This window comes from Eumetopias jubatus, unplaced genomic scaffold, assembly GCF_037043125.1.
Source record: "Eumetopias jubatus isolate StellerSeaLion01/CBP00866 unplaced genomic scaffold, mEumJub1_p1.0 scaffold_17, whole genome shotgun sequence".
Taxonomy (NCBI): domain Eukaryota; kingdom Metazoa; phylum Chordata; class Mammalia; order Carnivora; family Otariidae; genus Eumetopias; species Eumetopias jubatus.
Genome location: NW_028274823.1, coordinates 40,433,902 through 40,455,997, shown reverse-complemented (window position 1 = coordinate 40,455,997; position 22,096 = coordinate 40,433,902). Strand labels below are relative to the sequence as shown.

General features: G+C 45.5%; 1 protein-coding gene across 1 annotated transcript in view; it reads right to left on the bottom strand.

The window, feature by feature from the left end:
• ALOX5 (arachidonate 5-lipoxygenase) overlaps nucleotides 1-22,096 on the bottom strand; it is a 72,082-nt gene that overhangs the window by 9,487 nt on the left and 40,499 nt on the right. Inside the window, exons 5-7 of the mRNA XM_028098603.2 lie at nucleotides 21,602-21,708; nucleotides 19,468-19,640; nucleotides 15,939-16,085 (exon numbers count right to left, since the gene is read on the bottom strand). Coding sequence (XP_027954404.1) covers nucleotides 15,939-16,085; nucleotides 19,468-19,640; nucleotides 21,602-21,708 — 427 coding nt within the window. The remainder of the gene's footprint in view (nucleotides 1-15,938; nucleotides 16,086-19,467; nucleotides 19,641-21,601; nucleotides 21,709-22,096) is intronic.

The window sequence follows — 22,096 nt, the reverse complement described above, 5'->3', positions numbered from 1 at the left end:
AAGCTGGGGTGGCAATCCTTATATCAGACAAATTAGATTTTAAACCAAAGACTGTAATAAGAGATGAGGAAGGACACTACATCCTACTTAAACAGTCTATCCAACAAGATCTAACAATTGTAAATATCTATGGCCCTAACATGGGAGCACCCAACTATATAAGCCAATTAATAACAAAAGCAAAGAAACACATTGACAACAATACAATAATAGTGGGGAACTTTAACACCCCCCTCATGAAATGGACAGATCATCTAAGCAAAAGATCAACAAGGAAATAAAGGCTTTAAATGACACACTGGACCAAATGGACTTCACAGATATATTCAGAACATTCCATCCCAAAGCAACAGAATACACATTCTTCTCTAGTGCCCATGGAATATTCTCCAGAATAGATCACATCCTAGGTCACAAATCAGGTCTCAACTGGTACCAAAAGACTGGGATCATTCCTGGTACATTTTCGGACCACAGTGCTTTGAAACTAGAACTCAATCACAAGAAAAAAGTTGGAAGGAACTCAAATACATGGAGGCAAAGAGCATCCTACTGAAGAATGAATGGGTCAACCAGGAAATTAAAGAAGAATTAAAAAATTCATGGAAACAAATTAAAATGAAAACACAACTGCCCAAAATCTTTGGGATGCAGCAAAGGTTGTCCAATAGGAAAGTATATAGCAATACAAGCCTTTCTCAAGAAACAAGAAAGGTCTCAAATACACAACCTAACCCTACACCTAAAGGAGCTGGAGAAAGAACAGCAAAGAAAGCCTAAACCCAGCAGGAGAAGAGAAATCATAAAGATCAGAGCAGAAATCAATGAACTAGAAACCAAAAGAACAGTAGAACAGATCAATGAAACTAGGAGCTGGTTCTTTGACAGAATTAACAAGATTGATAAACCCCTGGCCAGACTTATCAAAAAGAAAAGAGAAAGGACCCAAATCAACAAAATCATGAATGAAAGAGGAGAGATCACCACCAACACCAAAAAAATACAAACAATTATAAGAATATATTATGAGCAACTATATGCCAGCAAATTAGACAGTCTGGAAGAAATGGATGCATTCCTAGAGACCTATAAACTACCAAAACTGAACCAGGAAGAAATAGAAGACCTGAACAGACCCATAACCACCAAGGAAATTGAAGCAGTCATCAAAAATCTCGCAACCAACAAAAGCCCAGGGCCAGATGGCTTCTCAGGCGAATTCTACCAAACATTTAAAGAAGAATTAATACCTATTCTTCTGAAACTGTTCCAAACAATAGAAATGGAAGGAAAACTTCCAAACTCGTTTTATGAGGCCACCACTACCTTGATCCCAAAATCAGACAAAGACCTCATCAAAAAGGAGAACTACAGACCAGGATCCCTGATGAACATGGATGCAAAAATGCTCAGCAAAATACTAGCCAATCAGATCCAACAGTACATAAAAAGGATTATTCACCACAACCATGTGGGATTTATTCCTGGGCTGCAAGTTTGGTTCAACATCCGCAAATCAATCAATGTGATATGATACATTAATAACAGAAAGAACAAGAACCATATGACACTCTCAATAGATGCAGAAAAAGCATTTGACAAAGTACAGCATCCTTTCTTGAATAAAACTCTTCAGAGTATAGGGATAGAGGGTACATACCTCAATATCATAAAAGCCATCTATGAAAAACCCACAGCAAATATCATCCTCAATGGGGAAAAGGTGAGAGCCTTTCCCTTAAGATCAGGAACCCGTCAAGGATGCCCACTCTCGCCACTATTGTTCAACATACTACTAGAAGTCATCAGCAGTCAGCATCAGCAGTCAGACAACAAAAAGAAATAAAAGGTATCCGAATCGGCAAAGAAGAAGTCAAACTCTCACTCTTTGCAGATGATATGATACTTTATGTGGAAAACCCAAAAGACTCCACCCCAAAACTGCTAGAATGCATACAGGAATTCAGTAAAGTGGCAGGATATAAAATCAATGCACAGAAATCAGTGGCATTTCTATACATCAACAAGAAGACAGAAGAAAGAGAAACTAAGGAGTCGATCCCATTTATAATTGCACCCAAAACCCTAAGATACCTAGGAATAAATCTAACCAAAGAGGCAAAGAATCTGTACTCAGAAAACTATAGAATACTCATGAAAGAAATTGAGGAAGACACAAAGAAATGGAAAAACGTCCCATGCTCATGGATTGGAAGAACAAAGAAATGGAACAAAAAAATCCTAAAATTTCTATGGAACCAGAAAAGATCCCGAATAGCCAGAGGAATGTTGAAAAAGAAAAGCAAAGCTGGTGGCATCACAATTCCGGACTTTAAACTCTATTACAAAGCTGTAATCATCAAGACAGTATGGTTCTGGCACAAAAAGACATATAGATCAATGGAACAGAATCGAGAACCCAGAAATGGACCCTCAAGTCTATGGTCAACTAATCTTTGACAAAGCAGGAAAGAATGTCCAGTGGAAAAAAGTCTCTTCAACAAATAGTGTTGGGAAAATTGGACAGCCACATGCAGAAGAATGAAACTGGACCATTTCCTTACACCACACACAAAAATAGACTCCAAATGGTTGAAAGACCTCAATGTGAGACAGGAATCCATCAAAATCCTTGAGGAGAGCACAGGCAACAACCTCTTCGACCTCAGCTGCAGCACCTTCTTCCTAGACACATTGCCAAAGGCAAGGGAAGCAAGGCCAAAAATGAACTCTTGGGACTTCATCAAGATACAAAGCTTTTGCACAGCAAAAGAAACAGTCAACAAAACCAAAAGGCAACTGACAGAATGGGAGAAGATATTTGCAAATGACATATCAGATAAAGGGCTAGTATCCAAAATCTATAAAGAACTTATCAAACTCAACACCCAAAGAACAAATAATCCAGTCAAGAAATGGGCAGAAGATATGAACAGATATTTCTGCAAAGAAGACATCCAAATGGCCAAAAGACACCTGAAAAAGTGTTCAACATCACTCAGCATCAGGGAAATCCAAATCAAAACCTCAATGAGATACCACCTCACACCAGTCAGAATGGCTAAAAATAACAAGTCAGGAAACGACAGATGTTGGCGAGGATGCGGAGAAAGGGGAACTCTCCTACACTGTTGGTGGGAATGTAAGCTGGTGCAGCCACTCTGAAAACAGTATGGAGTTTCCTCAAAAAGTTGAAAATAACAGGGGAGGAAAAGATGGCGGAAGAGTAGAGGACCCTATTCCAACCATTCCCTAGAATTGAGCTGGATATCTACCAGACCACTCTGAACACCCACGAAATCAGCCTGAGATGTAAGAAGATAGATCTGGGTCTTTACAAACAGAATGTTGCAGGTGGTTGGTTTTGAGGTATGAAGCGGGAAGCCGTGATTCCGCGGGCACATATTGGAAGATAAATGGAATGGGGGGGATCCTACACCACCGGTGAGCGACAGCCTCCTGCACTGGGGACAGGGCACAGACTCACAGACCAGTAGCAGCGGGGAAAGGACTTTAGGGCAGCCCCCCAGACTGAAACCTGGAGTGACGGGGCCATGCGTGCAAACTGGGAGCACTGGTGGTTTTAGAAGCAAAAAGGGCAGCGATGTGCCCCCGTGCCCCAACCTGGAGGTGAGGACTGGGAGCCCTGCTGAGGGGGGCACAACCCAGGACACTAAAGTTTATAGTAGCACAGACAGAAACAGAGACAGTGTGGCCTGGAGAGCTCACTGAAGAACAGACTGTAATCTCTCTGCTCTGAGGCAGAGGGTTGGAAACAATCTCTTCTACTCTGACTCTCGGAGGAGATGCAGAAAGCCTCCAGAGAATAAAAGCACACCAAAATCGGTTTTCACTGAGCCCATTCCCCCCGCCCCCCCAGGGGGCAGGGCAACTCTGCCCAAACAGGGTTGCCTGAGTAACAGCGCAGCAGATCCCCTCCCCAGAAGACAGGCTGGGAGAACAAGAGGCCAATAACCCTAAGGTCCCTATATAACAGGTGCATCTTGCTTGGGTTGTGGTCAATAATTTAGACTCTGTACATTCCCTCAACAGAATGGCTAGGAGGAGGAACCCCCAAAATAGGAAAGACTCAGAGACTGTGATTTCTGCCACAGATTTACAAATGGATACAGATATAACCAAGATGTCGGAAATGGAATTCACGGTAGCAATTGTGAAGAAAATACCTAGAATGGAGAAATCGATTAATGGTAATATCGAGTTTCTAAGAACAGAAATAAAAGTTGAACTGGCAGAACTTAAAAATGCCATCTAGATAATCTAACAGCTAGGGTAAGCAAGAAAGAAGAAAAAGTTAGTGATCTAGAAGACCAATTGTTAGAAAAGAAGGAAAAAGAGGAGGCCAGGGAAAAACAAATCAAAATCCACGTAAATAGAATCAGAGAAATAAGTGACACCATGAAACGTTTCAATGTCAGAATTATTGGGATCCCTGAGGGGGTGGAGATAGAGAGAGGACTAGAAGATATATTTGAGCAAATTGTAGCTGAGAACTTCCCTAATCTGGGGAATGAAACAAACATTCGCGTCCTAGAGGCAGAGAGGACCCCTCCCAAGATCAAGGAAAACAGGCAAACACCCCGGCATGTAATAGTAAAACTTGCAAATCTTGGACAAGGAAACCATCTTAAGGGCAGTTAGGGGGAAGAGATTCCTTATGTACAGAGGGAGGAACATCAGAACAATGTCAGACCTATCCACAGAGACCTGGCAAGCCAGAAAGGCCTGGCAAGACATATTCAGGGTACTAACGAGAAGAACATGCAGCCAAGAATACTTTATCTGGCAAGGCTGTCATTTAGAATGGATGGAGAGATGCAGAGTTCCAAGACAGGCAGAAACTGAAAGAATATGTGACCACTAAGCTGGCCGACAAGAAATGTTAAGGGTAGTTCTATAAAAGGAGAAAGACCCCAAGAGTGATATACAACAGAATTTACAGGGACAATCTATAAAAACAAGGTCTTCACAGGCAACATGATGACAATAAATTCATATCTTTCAATAATCACTCTCAATGTGAACAGCCTAAATGCTCCCATAAAACAGCACAGGGTTGCAGACTGGATAAAAAGACAGGACCCATCCATATGCTGTCTACAAGAGACTCATTTTGAACCTAAAGGTACATCCAGACTGAAAGTGAAGGGATGGAGATCCATCTTCCATGCCAGCAGACCACAAAGGAAAGCTGGGGTACTAATTCTTATATCAGACAAATTAGATTTTAAACTAGAGACTGTAGTTAGAGACACAGAAGGACACTATAGCATTCTTAAAGGGTCTATCCAACAAGAAGATCTAACAATTGTAAATACCTATGCCCCCAACACGGGAGCAGCCATCTACATAAGGCAACTGTTAAACAAAATAAAGAGTCATATTGATAACAATACGTTAATTGTAGGAGACCTCAGTACTGCACTCTCAGCAATAGACAGATCATCTAAGCAGAAAATCAGCAAAGAAACAAGAGCTTTGAATGACACACTGGACCAGATGGACCTCATAGATATATACAGAGCATTCCACCCTAAAACAACAGAACACTCATTCTTCTCGAGTGCACATGAAACTTTCTCCAGAATAGACCACAATACTGGGTCACAAATCAGGTCTCAGCCGATAGCAAAAGGCTGAGATTATTCCCTGCATATTCTCAGACCATAATGCTTTAAAACTGGAACTCAATCACAAGAAAAAATTTGGAAGAAATTTAAACACTTGAATGCTAAAGACCACTCTGCTCAAGAATGTTTGGGTCTACCAGGAAATCAAAGAAGAACTTAAACAATTCATGGAAACCAATGAGAATGAAAACACATCGGTCCAAAACCTATGGGATACTGCAAAGGCGGTATTAAGGGGGAAATACATAGCCATCGAAGCCTCACTCAAAAAAAAAAAAAAAAAAAATAGAAAAATCCCGAATTCGCCAACTAACTCTACACCTTAAAGAACTGGAGGAAAAAAAAAAAAAACAAACGATGCCTAAGCCTTGCATCAGAAGAGAAATAATTAAGATTAGAGCAGAGATCAATGAATTAGAAATCAGAAACACGGTAGATCAGATCAACGAAACTAGAATCTGTTTCTTTGAAAGAATAAGATTGATAAACCACTGGCCAGACTTACCCAAAAGAAAAGAGAAAGGACCCAAATTAATAAAATTATGAATGAAAGGGGAGAGATCACGACTAACACCAAGGAAATAGAAACAATTATTAGAAATTATTATCAACAACTATATGCCAATAAATTATGCAACCTGGAAGCAATGGATGCCTTCCTGGAAACCCATAAACTGCCAAGACTTAAACAGGAAGAAATTGACAACCTGAATAGGCCAATAACCAGTAACGAGGGGAAGCAGTGATCAAAAACCTCCCAAAAAACAAGAGTCCAGAGTTTGATGGATTCCCTAGGGAATTCTACCAAACATTCAAAGAAGAAATAATACCTATTCTCCTGAAGCTGTTTCAAAAAATAGAAACAGAAGGAAAGCTTCCAGACTCATTCTATGAGGCCAGCATTACCTTGATCCCAAACGAGGCAAAGACCTCATCAAAAAGGAGAATTTCAGACCGATATCCCTGATGAATATGGATGCCAAAATTCTCAACAAAATCCTAATAGGATCCAACAATACATTAAAAGGATCATTCACCACGACCAAGTGGGATTTATCCCCTGGATGCAAGGGTGGTTCAACATTCACAAATCAATCAATCAATGTGATAGAACACATTGATAAGAGGAGAGAGAAGAACCAGACGGTCCTCTCAATTGATGCAGAAAAAGTATTTGACAAAAGACAGCATCCTTTCCTAATTAAAACTCTTCAGAGTATAGGGATAGAGGGAACATTCCTCAAGTTCATAAAATCCATCTATGAAATACCCACAGCGAATATCATCCTCAATGGGGAAAAGATGAGAGCCTTTCCCTAAGATCAGGAATACGTCCAGGATGCCCACTCTTGCCACTATTGTTCAACATAGTACTAGAAGTCCTGGCAACAGCAATCAGACAACAAAAAGAAATCAAAGGTATTCAAATTGGCAAAGAAGAAGTCAAACTCTCTCTCTTCACAGATGACATGATACATTATGTGGAAAATCCAAAAGACCCCATCCCCAAATTACTAGAACTCATACAGCAATTCAGTAATGTGGCAGGATACAAAATCAATGCATGGAAATCAGTTGCTTTCTTATACACTAACAATGCAACTGTAGAAAGAGAAATTAGAGAAACGATTCCATTTACAATAGCACCAAAAACGATAAGATACCTCGGAATAAACCTAACCAAAGAGGTAAAGGATCTATACTCTAGGAACCACAGAACACTCATGAAAGAAATTGAAGAAGACACAAAAAGATGGAAAAACACTTCATGCTCATGGATCGGAAGAATAAACATTGTTAAAATGTCTATGCTGCCCAGAGCAATCTATACTTTCAACACCATCCCGATCAAAATTCCAATGACATTTTTCAAAGTGCTGGAACAAACAATCCTAAAATTTGCATGGAATCAGAAAAGACCCCGAATCGCCAAGGAAATGTTGAAAAAGAAAAACAAAGCTGGGGGCATCATGTTGCCCGATTTCAAGCTATATTACAAAGCAGTGATCACCAAGACAGCATGGTACTGGCACAAAAACAGACATATAAACCAATGGAACAGAATAGAGAGCCCAGATATGGATCCCCAACTCTATGGTCCAATAATCTTCGACAAAGCAGGAAAAAATATGCAATGGAGAAAAGACAGTCTCTTCAATAAATGGTGCTGGGAAAATTGGATGGCTATATACAGAAGAATGAAACTCGACCATTCTCTAACACCATACACAAGGATAAACGCAAAATGGATGAAAGACCTCAATGTGAGACAGGAATCTATCAAAATCCTAGAGAAGAACATAGGCAGTAACCTCTTTGACATCGGCCACAGCAACTTCTTTCAAGATACATCTCCAAAGGCTAGTGAAACAAAAGTAAAAATGAACTTTTGGGACTTCATAAAGATAAAAAGCTTCTGCACAGCGAAGGAAACAGTCAACAAAACAAAGATACAACCCACAGAATAGGAGGAGATATTTGCAAATGACACAAAGGGCTGATATCCAAGATCTATAAAGAACTTCTCAAACTCACCCAAAAAACAAATCATCAAATAAAAAAATGGGCAGAAGACATGAACAGACACTTTTCAAAAGAAGACATACAAATGGCTAACAGACACATGAAAAAATGTTCATCATCATTAGCCATCAGGGAAATTTACATTGAGACCCACCTTGAGCTATCACCTTACACCAGTTAGAATGGCAAAAATTGACAAGGCAAGAAACAACAAATGTTGGAGAGGTTGTGGAGAAAGGGGAACCCTCTTGCACTGTTGGTGGGAATATAAGTTGGTACAGCCACTTTGGAAAACAGTGTGGAGGTTCCTCAAAAATTTAAAAATAGAGCTACCCTATGACCCAGCAATTGCACTCCTGGGTATTTACCCCAAAGACACAGATGTAGTGAAAAGAAGGGCCATATGCACCCCAATGTTCACAGCAGCAATGTCCACAATAGCCAAACTGTGGAAAGAGCCGACATGCCCTTCAGCAGATGAATGGATAAAGAAGATGTGGTCCATATGTACAATGGAATATTACTCAGCCATCAGAAAGGATGAATATGCAACTTTTACACCAACATGGATGGGACTGGAGGAGATTACGCTACGTGAAATAAGTCAAACAGAGAAAGTCAATTATGTGGTTTCACTTATTTGTGGAACATGAGGAACAGCATGGAGGACATTAGGAGAAGGAAGGGAAAAATGAAGGGGGGGAAATTGGATGGAGAGACGAACCATGAGAGACGATGGACTCTGAGAAACAAACTGAGGCGTTTAGAGGGGAGGAGGGTGGGGGGTGGGCTAGCCCAGTGATGGGTATTAGGGAGGGCACGTACTGCACGGAGCACTGGGTGTTATATGAAAACAATGAATCGTGGATCACTACATCAAAAAGTAATGATGTATGGTGACTAAGATAATAAAATAAAATAAAATAAAAAATAAAAGTTGAAAATAGAGCTACCCTATGACCCAGCAATTGCACTACTGGGTATTTACCCCAAAGATACAAATGTAGTGATCCGAAGGGGCACCTGCACCCCAATGTTTATAGCAACAATGTCCACAATAGCCAAACTATGGAAAGAGCCAAGATGTCCATCAACCGATGAATGGATAAAGATGTGGTGTATACACACACACACACACACACACACACACACACACACACACACACACACACAATGGAATATTATGCAGCCATCAAAAAACCCCAAATCTTGCCATTTGCAATGACGTGGATGGAACTAGAAGGTATTATGCTATGCGAAAAAAGTCAATCAGAGAAAGACAAGTACCATATGATCTCACTGATATGAGGAATTTGAGAAACAAGACAGAGGATCACAGGGGAAGGGAGGAAAAAATGAAACAAGATGAAACCAGAGAGGGAGACAAACCAGAAGAGACTCTTAATCTCAGGAAACAAACTGAGGGTTGCTGGAGTGGAGGGGGGTGGGAGGGATGGGGCGGCTGGGTGATGGACATTGGGGAGGGTATGTGCTATGGTGAGCGCTGTGAATTGTGCAAGACTGATGAATCGCAGACTTTTACCTCTGAAACAAATACATACATGTTTAAAAAAAAAAAGAAGATAGTAGGAAGGGAAAAATGAAGGGGGGAAATCAGAGGGGGAGACAAACCATGAGAGACTACGGACTCTGAGAAACAAACTGAGGGTTTTGGGGGGGTGGGGGGATGGGTTAGCCCCATGATGGGTATTAAGGAGGGCACGTACTGCATGGAGCACTGGGTGTTATACGCAAACAATGAATCATGGAACACTACATTAAAAACTAATGATGTAATATATGGTGACTAACATAATAAAATAAAATTAATAAAAGAAAATAAACAGCACCCCCACCCCTCTCTCTGGTTGTACCCCTCCCATACTCCATGCCTCATGGACTCCCTTCCCTTTCACTGGCTCCACCTCTCCGGCTGCCCCCACCCCTCCTGCTGCCCTACCCTACCCACCGTCCCGCCCCTCCCACAGCCTGCACCCCTCGCTGGAGCTTCACTCATTCTGTACCAATTGCCTGGCCCCATAGACACCTGCCTCAGCACCTGGTCTCCCAGCACACATGGGTGACCTGCCATGCTCTGGAACATGACTCTGCTGTGAGGGGCTCTGCCTGTACTATCTCATTTAATCTGCACCATCACCCTGCAAGGTATTCCTTGCCATTTTACATAGAAGGAAACTGAGGCTCAGAGTGGTTGTGTAGGTCTCCCAAGTCTCATGGTGGGTAAATAGATGAGCTGGGGCGGGACTTGGGCACTGCCTTCAGCCCTCCTCTTCACTCTCACTGCCTGGGCCAGACTCTCCCTTGCTTTCTCCCTTGAAGGCCATGCTGGCTTGGGCCTTTCCCTCTCACACACCCTCCCGTCCTCCCCACTCCTGTCCAGGCTCAGTGACACCGTGGGACTCCAGAATGCACCCTGAACTCCTTGGTTTTTGATTTTTTTTTTTTAATTTGTGTTTTGGTTAATGAAGTAGTTTTTTGTTTCTGATTAGAAAACTTGTTGTAAAAAAAATTCTGGTCACTTGAGAAGAGAATAAAAAATAATCTCATCCAGCTCCTTTGCATATGTGCATATTTACCTGTTCAATTTTCCATAAATCAAACACTGTTATAATGTCTTTCTCTTCTTTCTTTTGCTCACCTGTTCCCTGACCAGTCCATCCCAGTGTCCCCCACTGGGGAGCCTGTGTCCTTCTGCACTCCCCGATGCCCACAGGTACTGGTCCTGTCCTGTCAATGGGATGGGGTGCCACTTCCCGCATTCCGTTTGCATAGATGAGACGAGATGATCTCTGCCCAGTGTCTTGCTTTCTGCTTTGATAGCTCATTGTGGAAACCCCTCAGGTCTGCTGTGTTACATCAAGTTCATTCCTTTTAAAGGTGGTGCAACACTTCATCATCCAGACATAAGAGATTTCATTTAATCAATTCTCTACTGCCTTCAGATGGTCTTCAAGTTTGTTTTCCCGCCACGAACAATGCTTGTGGTGCCCTTACTGTGAGTGCTTGCATCTCTATGGTCTCTACAGACCGGGCACTAGAGGAGAGCCTGCCGGCCCGGAAGGGCTGTTCTAGGAGATATCGCCCCATGCATGCTCCTTCAGCTGGGACATACCTGCTCCATGGCGTGGGTACTCAAAAGATGAACAGTCATGACCCTGAGCCCTTCCTATCACCCTGGCCATGCCAGCCCCACCCTCAGGACCCTCTGAGCTCCCATTGCAGTCCAGAACCTCAGAGGCACACCTCACAAGGCAGGTGCTGCAGGACTGGCTCAGGTGCAGGCCCAGGTTCTGACCGCGAGCTGCCCGGACCCGTCCAGTTATTATAGTATGAACCTGCTCATGGCCAGTGGTGGGGAGGCACTGTCCTTGCTAGAGGTTGGGTGTTACCACTTTTCTTTTTTTTTGGTTCCGACCTAATGAGTCAGAAGTGATATCGCATTGTAACTAATTTGCATTGCATTTCCTTAACTACTAGTGACCTGGAGAACTTTTCCATATGCTGATTTTTTCCATATGTTTCTTCTTCTATCAACTGCCTATTCATATTCTCTGCCCATTTTTCTATTGGAATATTTGTCTTTTCCTTATCAATTTGAAGCAACTATGTGTATATTATAGATACTCATCCTTTGTCCCTGTGGAGCAGTTATTTCCTATCTATTATTTGTCTTTTACCTTTATGGTGTATTATACCATTTAATTTTCTACATATTTTATATGAATTTACTATATTTATTTGAATATTTTACATTAGTGTCATGATAAAATACTTCCAGTAGAAGACAGAAACTTGAGAGGATTATACTTTGGGTTTTTTTAAATTTAAATTCAATTAACATATAGTGCATTTTTATTTCAGAGGTGGAGTTCAGTGATTCATGAGTCTTATATAATACCCAGTGCTCATTACATCATGTACCCTCTTAATTACCATTTAATTTTTAAAACATTATGTAATCCAATATGCTATCTTTTCCTTTATAACTTCTTGGTTTCCTGTTTTCACTTTAAATTTTTTTTTAAGATTTTTTTAATTTATTCATTTGAGACACAGAGATACTGAGAGAGAGAGAGAGAGAGAAAGCATGAGCAGGGAGAGAGGCAGAGGGAGAGGGAGAAGCAGACTCCTTGCTGAACCAGGAGCCCGATGTGGGGCTCGATCCCAGAACCCTGGGATCATGACCTGAGCCGAAGGCAGACGCTTAACCATCTGAGCCACCCAGGAGCCCCCTGTTTTTACTTTAAAAGAAGTCTCCTTAGCACCCATATTAACATTGTTCTCCTAAATTCTTTTTACTTTTTTATATTTTAATCTTTATTTCCTCTGACATTTATTTTTGTAAATAATATGACATGGGTTCAATTTAATCTTTTCCTTCTGTGAAGGCAGCTGTGATTACATCATTGAAATTCCATACCTTTGCACTGAGTTGAGAAACCACCATTCTCATACGTTAAATTCTTATTTATTGGGCTTATTTCTGGCCTCTTTATATACTGCCCACCCCCAAGTCTGTCTGTGATGGGTAGCACCTTCTGTGAACAGTGACCTTACAGTACTCCTTAATATTGAGCAAGGGAAGTCCTCCTTGTTTTTAATCTTTCAAAAAACTTTTGGCTATCCTTGAACACTTCTTTTTCCATATGAATTTTTAAATTCTTTTGTTCTGTGTTCTCACCTTCATCTCTCCCCCATGCCCTACCAAAAAAAAAAAAAGAGAAAACCTGCCTGAAATTTTAATTGGCAGTGCATTAAATCCGTATGATTAAATATGGTAGAACTGACATTTTTATGATATAAACTTTTCTTGTTCAATATGAAAGAAAGCACTTGTTAAGATTTCATTTTATAGCCCTGGGTGGCTCAATCGGTTAAGCATCTGTCTTCGGCTCAGGTCATGATTCCGGAGTTCCAGGATCGAGCCCCACATCGGGCTCCCTGCTCAGTGGGGAGTCTGCTTCTCCCTCTCCCACTCCCCCTGCTCATGCTCTTTCTCTCACTCTCTCAAATAAATAAAATTATTAAAAAAATAATTTTACAGGTTATATGGTATTATATCATATTGTTAGTGTGGATAAATGCTACTGGTGCCTTTGAGGAGTCTATTTATCCAGACACATTGAAAAATCCACATATTAATTCTATTAGCTTTTTGAAAAATGAGAGTCTCTTAGGTTTTCTAGGTCCACCATCATATCATTACCAAAAGAGTCTTTTCTGTTTTTTTCACATGCTTATTATTTTCTTCCTTGTCACCGGTGCCAGGACCTCAAGGACAGTGTTGAGTGACAACAGTGACATCAGCATCCTTATTTATGATAACAGAAATGGTTTTAGGGTTGCCATTTTTTTAGGGTTGCCATTTTTGAATGACGTTTCCTGTCTCTATAACAGAGAAAAAGATTCCTTCCATCGCTATTTTAATATTTATTAGTTGTGGCTACTAAATGTTATTAAGTTCCCTATTGGTGTCACTCGATACAATCACAAGCTTGTTCCTTACTCGTGTCATGAATTATGCCAGAAGTTTTCTTGCTACTGAAACTTCTTGGAATAGACCCTCCTTGGTTATGACCTATTAGTCGTTCATGACACTGCTGCATTCACTTTAATTGCATTCGGATTTCCTTTAAACTCTGTGTTTGTGACTTGGATTGGTCTTCAGCTTTCTTTGGGAGCCTGCGTGTGGGGGGCTTTAGCACGATGGTTATGCCAGCTTCCCAGAATGAGTTCCGGAGCTGAAACTGGTGAAACAGCTCGGCAAGTGTCTGCTGCGTAAAGGCTGGATGGAGCTCAGCTGCTCAGCACCCAGGCCCCTCACTCTGCTAGGTGTTTAGTCAGCTTCCCAGGTGCTTATATGGATATTGGCCTGTTTTCTGCAATTTCTTCTCATAATTTATATTTTGCCAGGTTTTTACCCATTGCTTCCAGCTTTTCAAGTTTGTTGCCATGCTATTACTCTTAAAGAAAACAAACACCCTTGCAATTGTCTTCTTATTTCTAATCTTGTGTATTTTTGCTCTTTTTTCCTTTCATGACAGGGTTATCGATTTTCTTGGACCTTTCAAAGAACCAGTTTGGATTTATTATCCTCTGGCTTTCATTTTCATGGTTCTTTATAGTTTGCAAAGGTTGCATTTTCATCAGAGGGAAGAGATTGAGGAACACTGTGACTTGCCAAAGGTCCCACATCTGCTAGCAAGCGGCAGGTCCCTGACTGCAGGCCACTCCAAGAAGTCTCTGGAGAACGGGCTGCATCAGGGTGCCTGCCAGTGGTAAACAGCTCCTCTCCTTGAGTCTCTTAGTTCTGTTTGCTTCTCTTCTGTTGCCTGTCCCTTTACCTTTTGCTTCAGTTTCTTAAGCATAGGGCTTCTCTCTGCTAGGCTGGGAATTCCTCTGGGGGAAGATGTGTCCCCGAGACCAGGAGACTGGGGTGAGTATGAACTCTAGAGCCAGACGGCCTGGCACTTATCCCCACTGTGCTGACAGTGTGCACCTGTGTCTGCTCTCTCACCTGCTGGAAATGACACGCAGCAGTAGTCTCCGACCTCGGAGGCTTGTCATGACCATTATATGAATAAAGCCAGGTCTTGGGCCAAAACCCTGATGACCAAGTATCTCAGAATCCAGAAGTTTTAGGATTTTAGCAGTGCATATACTTCAAACTTCAAATATGACACCTCTCTTCCCCGCCCTGGGTCTGGGGCAACATAATATTTTACAATCAAACGCATCAGTATTTCTCTGATAGACATGCATACCACATTGGATGGGGCAAAGCTTCTAAACAGTCTCTCCTTTCGGTTCAGAGCAAGTTTTGCTGCCAGTGAATTTGGTGCAAACTTGAAAAACCTAGCAGTTTTAGGGCTTCTTAGATTTCAGAGTTGAGGGTAAGGGACTGTGGACTGCACAGGCTAACCTTTGGGACAGTCCTGTCATGGGGTTAGCACGGGGCAAACCACCTGCTATTATGCCCATAGCACTCAACGCCCGGTTCACAGCTAGCTCAAAGTCAAGTCTGCTGCCTGCTTGTCCAACCTGTCGCCCGCAGGGGCCCGGGGCAGCAGCCCCCTTCACAGACCTACATCTGGTCCTGCCCTGGGTGTTCTTTCCCGCTGTCTGCTTACCCGCGCTCACAGTGTGCTTGGTGCTCTGGGGTGCAGAGAGCAGCCAGCAACAGGGAGAGTTAGCTCGGCCCCAGCCTCCTCTCCCCCAGACTGCTCCTCTTTCTCCTCCTCCATCATCTTTGGCGGAAATGAGAACCCACAGGCACTAGAAGGCAGCATTGCAGGACTGGTCCCTTCCTGACCTCAGCCTCCATGGTACCCCCTTAGTGGCCTCAGTCTCCAGCTCATCTCACAGCCTCAACTGCCAGGCCCCTTTTGGTGTTTTGACTTGGGGCCCCTGGTCAGGATGCTGGGTGGGAGCGAGGGGTGTAGTGTGTTATCAGGTCCTCAGCAGGAATCTGTCGAGTGTATCCTGGGGAGGGGAGCCCTTTCTGCTTCTCATGGCCAGCCTCCCCCCCCGCCACTGCTGACAGGAAGTCCTAAGTTCTTGTTTTTCCTGTCCCCCTGGCAGAGCTTCAGCTTTCGGCAACCCCCTCCCTGCCCCTGGGAGATGTAAGGCAGAGTGGCCACCTCCTCCTGGAGGTTCAGGTGCAGATACCCAGAAAACTTGCCCCCCAAGCCCTGGCTGCTGAGGGCAGAGCCGTCTGGGAAAGGAGCAGGGTAGGCAGCCTACCTGGATGGCAATGGGGACAATCTTGTTGGCCAGATTCTTGTATAGCAAGCAGATGGGTGCTGCCAGGAACTGCATGGTGCAGGGGTCTGTTTTGTTGGCATCGATGCCATCCAGCAGCTCAAAGTCCACGATGAAGATGTTCCCTTGCTGCAGGAGGCAAGAGGAAATATGGCCCCATCGGTCTCAGCCAGTGATGGACCCCAGAACCAGGCCCAGGGGGAGGGAGAGGTGGCTTCAGAGGCCCCTAGCATCTGATCAGGGCTCAGAATGTGCAGTTTTGTTCTCTGACTCTGGGCTGATTTACATTCAGAGTGTTCAGAGGTTGTGGTAGTTTTCTGGTAATGTGAAGGAATGGCAGGGGCCCATTCTGCATGTGTTGTCCCTGGAAGCTGCTTGGCCCTCATGGAAGATGCTGGGCAATCCCGCAGGGTGGCAGTGTAATAAGGAAGCAGACAGACTGCAGACAAAATAGACAACGGAATGAAAATCCCGAAGAGCGCCGCCGCCAGCCTCCACTTACACAGCGTCATGGCCGGGTCACCCTTGGGAGGTGAAATGGGGGCGGGTCTTCAGGGGTGGAGGCTTCTGCAGGGGGCATCTGCAGGGGTGGGGTCTACAGAAGCAGGGGTCTGCAGGGTCCTGGGGGGGAGCTCTTAAGGGCTTGGGGGGGTAGGTCTTCAGGGGCAGGAGGGGTCTGTGTCCCTGGGTGGTGTGTTCTGCTTCCTGGTCTGAGGCTGGTGGCACGGTGGGGTCACTTGGTGAAAATTCATTGGGCTTGCTGACACTCCTGGTTCGGTCTCTTTTTCTCTGGTTGTTATACTTCAAAAACAACAACAACAACAACAAAAATAAAAAAACCAAAAACAATGTGCCTGGGATGCGGGGAAGGGAGAAAGCCACTCTTTGCAGAATATAGTTCAGTCTTCTACAGGGAGTCCAACCTGAGTGCTGTGAGGGTTCCTTTCATAAAATTGGTGCCCACTCAGGCCCGAATTTGAAGAATTTGGGGATAGGACGGGTGGCGCTTCTTCTAAGGCCTTTCTTATTTTGGGTGAGTAATGGATGCAGCTGGGGAGGGGGGTCTGCGATGTTGCAGAGCTGGGTCCCCAGGTGCTCAGGTGAGATGTGTGGCCACAACTCTGCCTGTGGAGGGTGTGCTGGGCCACCCACCGCAGGCTTCAGGAGTCCCCCCAAGGGGGACCAAAGGCCGGACAGGAGCTAAGGACACCATCTGCCTCCTTTTCCGACTCGAAGGACCATGGCAGTCACCTGACACCAGTGATGAACTCTGAGCTGTCTGTCTGCAGTGTGTGTGGGCCAGGGGTGAGGAGAAAGGAGTTTGTGCCCACTGCTCACCAGGGAAGGAGTGTGAGGCGGGGCTGGTTTCAGGAGAGCTTGTGACAGGGCCCCTTGGGATCACCTTGTCAAGAAGGCAGAGACACATGGGTTGGTGGATCTCAGGGTTGGGTGGGCTCCTGTCATGGGCTGGACAACTGGATTTTCAGATTGGACATGACCATCATGAGTACTGCACAGAAGTGGCTGCCAATCCAATCTCAAGGAGACCCCGGTTAGTTAAGGTGATGAATGCCAGGCTAACAGGAGGCCCTGTGAACCCAGGCCAGGGAACCAGGAGGCCTGGGACTTGGGCCTATGCCCGGGGCACTGCTCTGTTATCCCAAGTCACCTCCTCTCTCTGGGTCTCAGGGTCATCCTTCTGAAAACTGAGGGGGAAACTTATCTCTTAGTTCCGACGTTCTGGGACTCTGCACTGGACACTGGTGTTCTTGCCTGGCTGGTGTCCCTGTCCTCTCCTTTTGGTGCAGAGGCCCCATTTCCTGGCCCTAATGACTGCTGCAGGGAACAAAGAACTGTGCTATGGGGCGCCTGGGTGCCTCGGTCGGTTAAGCGTCTGCCTTCGGCTCAGGTCATGATCCCAGGGTCCTGGGATCGAGCCCCACGTTGGGCTCCCTGCTCAGCGGGGAGCCTGCTTCTCCCTCTCCCTCTGCTGTTGCGCCTGCTTGTGCTCTCTCTCTGACAAGTAAAATCTTAAAAAAAAAAAAAAGAATTGTGTTGTAAGAGATGGGAGGTGTGTGTGTGTAAGAGATGGGAAGTGTGTGTGTAAGAGACAGATGTATGTGTAAGAGATGTAGGTGTAAGGGATGGTAGGTGTGTAAGAGGCGGTGTGTGTGTAAGAGATGGTAGGTGTGTGTGTAAGAGATAGGTGGTGTGTGTGTAAGGGACAGGAGGTAGGCGAGTAAGAGACGGGAGGTGTGTATAAGAGATGGATGGTGTTTAAGACTCTAGTCAGTGATAGCTATTAGATTATTGCTTCGTGACCAAAACCACAGCTGAGCCTCTAAACCATCACTCAGAGGAAAGGTGGCCATTGTGACAAAGACAGCCACAACCCCAGGCCCTGGAGGTTGCAAGGACTCCCAAGCAGAAGCTGTCCCCCTACCAGAGAGCTTCGCAGTCTCTTCCCATTCTAGGATTCTGTGGCTTTCAAGGTTGTATGATTCTCTGACTTGAAGTGTGGAACCTACAGTCACCGAATCAAAGTTAATCTGGCCAGAAATAAAATCTACAAAGGAATGCTGCTGTGTGTGCACACGTGTGTATGTGCCTGTGGGCGGGGGGGCGTGCGTTGTCCTCATCAGCTGTCCATGTGACCAGGTAGTGTCCTGGGCCCAGGCAGGTCCAGGGTGAAGGGGTTGGGACTGTGTGCCCTGGGGGAGGGGATGGTCAGCTGGGCAGGCGGCCCTCTAGAGTCAGGTGGGCAGGAGGTGGGGGCTGGGAGGCTGTCCACAGGTGGCGCAGACTCTAGCTGGGGCCCCAAGGCAAGCTGAGCAAACAAGACATGGTGACCAGAAACAGAAGGCCACCTAGACACCTGGCAGGCAAGGGCAGGGGCCCCTGTTGTCCTGGCTCTGGTGGAAGAGGCCAACCGACTGGAGAGCAAGGGCCATCCCCGGCCCTCAGATCCCTGCAGGTGAGCCAGAGGAGGGCTGGGAGGAGGGTGAGGGCAGAAGCAGAAGACACCAACATTTCTAATTAGAAAGTTAAAAATTCCAACCATTTTCTCCCCTTTTTCCTGTGCTGCTACAAGGCTTGCTTCTTTCTCCATTTTCCTTACCTTTGCAAGGTTGGTGACAATCCGACAGCTGTGTATGTAAAGCATCTCTCACAAAGCCTGGCCCACAACTAGACTCTACTGAGAGGGAGCTCCTTCAATTAGTGATATTGATATTGAAAATACAGATATCCTCCCAGCCCTGAGCATTGAGAAATCTCACCCTCAATACCTCTTTCTACACTGGACAAGACATTTTCCATAAATGCCCAGGGACAGGAAGAGACCACTTCACTGAGGGCAGCTGATCTCATCATCAGCCTGGCAGAGGCTCCTGGAGACAGCGGCCTGAGGGCTCGCGAGCACCGGCCAGCAGAAAGTGCTTTCTGCCCTACAGAGTGTGACCTGGCCATCTGAGCTGGCCATGGCCGAAATCACCTGACAACCAGCTCCTACCTCGACCTCCTGCTCCAAAGTGAGCTGCCGCTCCAGGCTGCACTCCACCATCTCTGTGGTCACAGGGAGCTTCTCGGGCAGCTTGGTGCAGCGCTGGATCAACACCGGGTTGCAGCCATTCAGGAACTGGTAGCCAAACATGAGGTCTTCCTGCCAGTGGTTCATGACCCGCTCTAGAGGGGAGAAAATCATGGCCTTGCCTGAGCTCTGAGTGGGGCAACCCGGGCTGCAGCCCTCCCGACCCTGGCTGAGGACCAGAGTCCCTGCTGGGTCCTGTCTCCCAGGCATTTGCCGGCCAGCTGGTCAACCACGGATTCCGCTGACTGTGCCCTACACCTTGACCCCTGGCTCAGGTCATGGCACTACCCCTGTCCTCCCTGAGCTGCCCTTGGTGGCTCAGAATGTTCCTGAAGAATTCCTTTCTCAAGAACACCACCAAAAATGGACAAATGGGATTGCATCAAACTGAAAAGCTTCTGCACAGCAAAGGGAACAGTCAACAGAGTAAAAAGACAACCTACAGAATAGAAGACATTTGCAAACCGAACAGCTGATATATAAAGAACTACAACTCAACAGCAAAAACAAAAAACAAAACAAAACAAAACAAACCACTAATAACCTGATCAACAAATGGGCAAAGGACTTGAACAGACAAATGGCAAGCAGGTATATGAAAAAATCCTCAATGTCACTAATCATCAGGGAAAGGCAAATGAGAACCATAATGAGATACTGCCTCACACCTGTCAGGATGGCTATTATAAAAACAAAAGACAATTGGTATTGGAGGGGATGTGGAGAAACTGGAACCCTTGTGCTCTATTGGTGGGAATGCAAATTGTTGGCCACTATGGAAAACAGCAGGGTGGGTTCCTAAAACTAGAACTACTACATGATCCAGTGATCTCACTTCTGGGTATTTATCCCAAAGAATTTAAATCAGGATCTGGAAGAGATATCTGCACTTCCATGGTCGCTGCAGCAGAGTTCGTAACAGCCAAGGTGTGGGAACAACCTTATAAAAGGAAGGACATCCTGCAGGATGTGCCAGCATGGGAGAACGTGGAGGACATCAGGCTAAGTGAAACCAGCCAGTCACAGAGAGACAAATACTGCACGATGCCACTGACATGTGGTATTTAACACAGTCACACTTATAAAACCAGAGTGGAATTGTGGTTGCCGGGGGCTGCAGGAGGGGAAATGCAGAGTTACTAACCAATGAGCATAAAGTTTCAGTTAAGTAAGATGGGTATGTTCTAGAGATCTGCTGTACGTCATTGTGCCTCTAGGGGAAGAATGGACTCCAGTCTTTCCACCCAGGATGGAGACAGACTGAGGGAGAAGGAGGGAGAAGGAGGGAGAATGGGGGAGAAGGGGTGTGAGGGGGGAGATGGAGGGAGAAGGGGGAGATGGAGGGAGGAGGGGGGAGAAGGGGGAAAAGCAGGGAGAAGTGGGAGAAGGGAGATGGGGAGAAGGGGGCGAGGCGGGGAGAAGAGGGGCGATGGGGGAGAAAGAGGAAGAAGGGGGGAGAGAATAGGGAACAAAAGGGGGAAGAAGGAGGGAGAATGAAGGGAGTAGAGGGGCCTCCTGGGGAGGAGTTTGCAAAGGGAGTTTTCCCCGGGTGCTTCTTTCAATACCCACCCTTCATCCATCATTCCTGTTTCCTTACCTTCGCTGTTTTTCCTTCCTGGGCCTTCCCTGGCAATGAACATGCTATTGCAAGCCCACACCTACCGAACACATCCTAGGCCAAGGGAACCCAAGGTCACTTTTCTGTAAATGCTTAAAAAACAAGCTAAGTTCTGCTTTTACTCTGTTCAGAAGTATCATAAATGACCGATTCATGTAAACACAAATTTCTGACACTTTTGAGACTTTTGATGATGAAGTGAGCTGGAGGGTGCTTAGCCCTGAATGTCCAAGGAGGGGAAACCTCTGGGCATGAGGGTCACTGGGGAACCGCGGGGGCTTGGGCAGGGGTGCGGGCCTGGCTGATGGGGAGGCCAGGGCAGCCCAGCCCATGGAGCCAGCTGCCATGCTGGAGCAGGGGTGGGGCAGCCCTTTCCAAGTCCCAGGCAAGTCTCTCCAGCCCCACGAGAGACCCCAAGAAAGGGGTCAGCACGCTCACCAGAAATAGTGTTGCTGATCTTGACGAAGATTTTCTCAAAATCGGCGAAGTCGCTCCAGGAAGACTGGAACATGTGCATGAAGCGGTTGATGAACAGGTTCTCCATCCTGCAGACCAGGAGACAGCGTCCCCACTCACACTCGCTCTCACCTTGCCCCCCTTGGCACAGCCGCTTCACACTGCGGCCTCCTGGGTGGCAAGGAACAGAAGGAACCGAACCCAGAGCTGCTCCGAGGGGGCAGCTGACTGGCCTGGTGGAACCAGGACAGAAACCAGCACCGATGCCCATGCTCGCCTAACTGCATCTCCCCTGGGAAGGAAACGGGCCACTGCCCTCGAGAACAGTCTACAGTGCCTCCAATCCCCTCCACGCCCGCTTTCGTCCACGCCTTCATTCATTCAGCACACTTTTGCTGCCCCCAATGCCCAGGGCGCCCTAGTTCCTATGCAGCTACTCTAGCTAGTCTCCGGGAGTTTTAGGGGATGAGTGGTTTG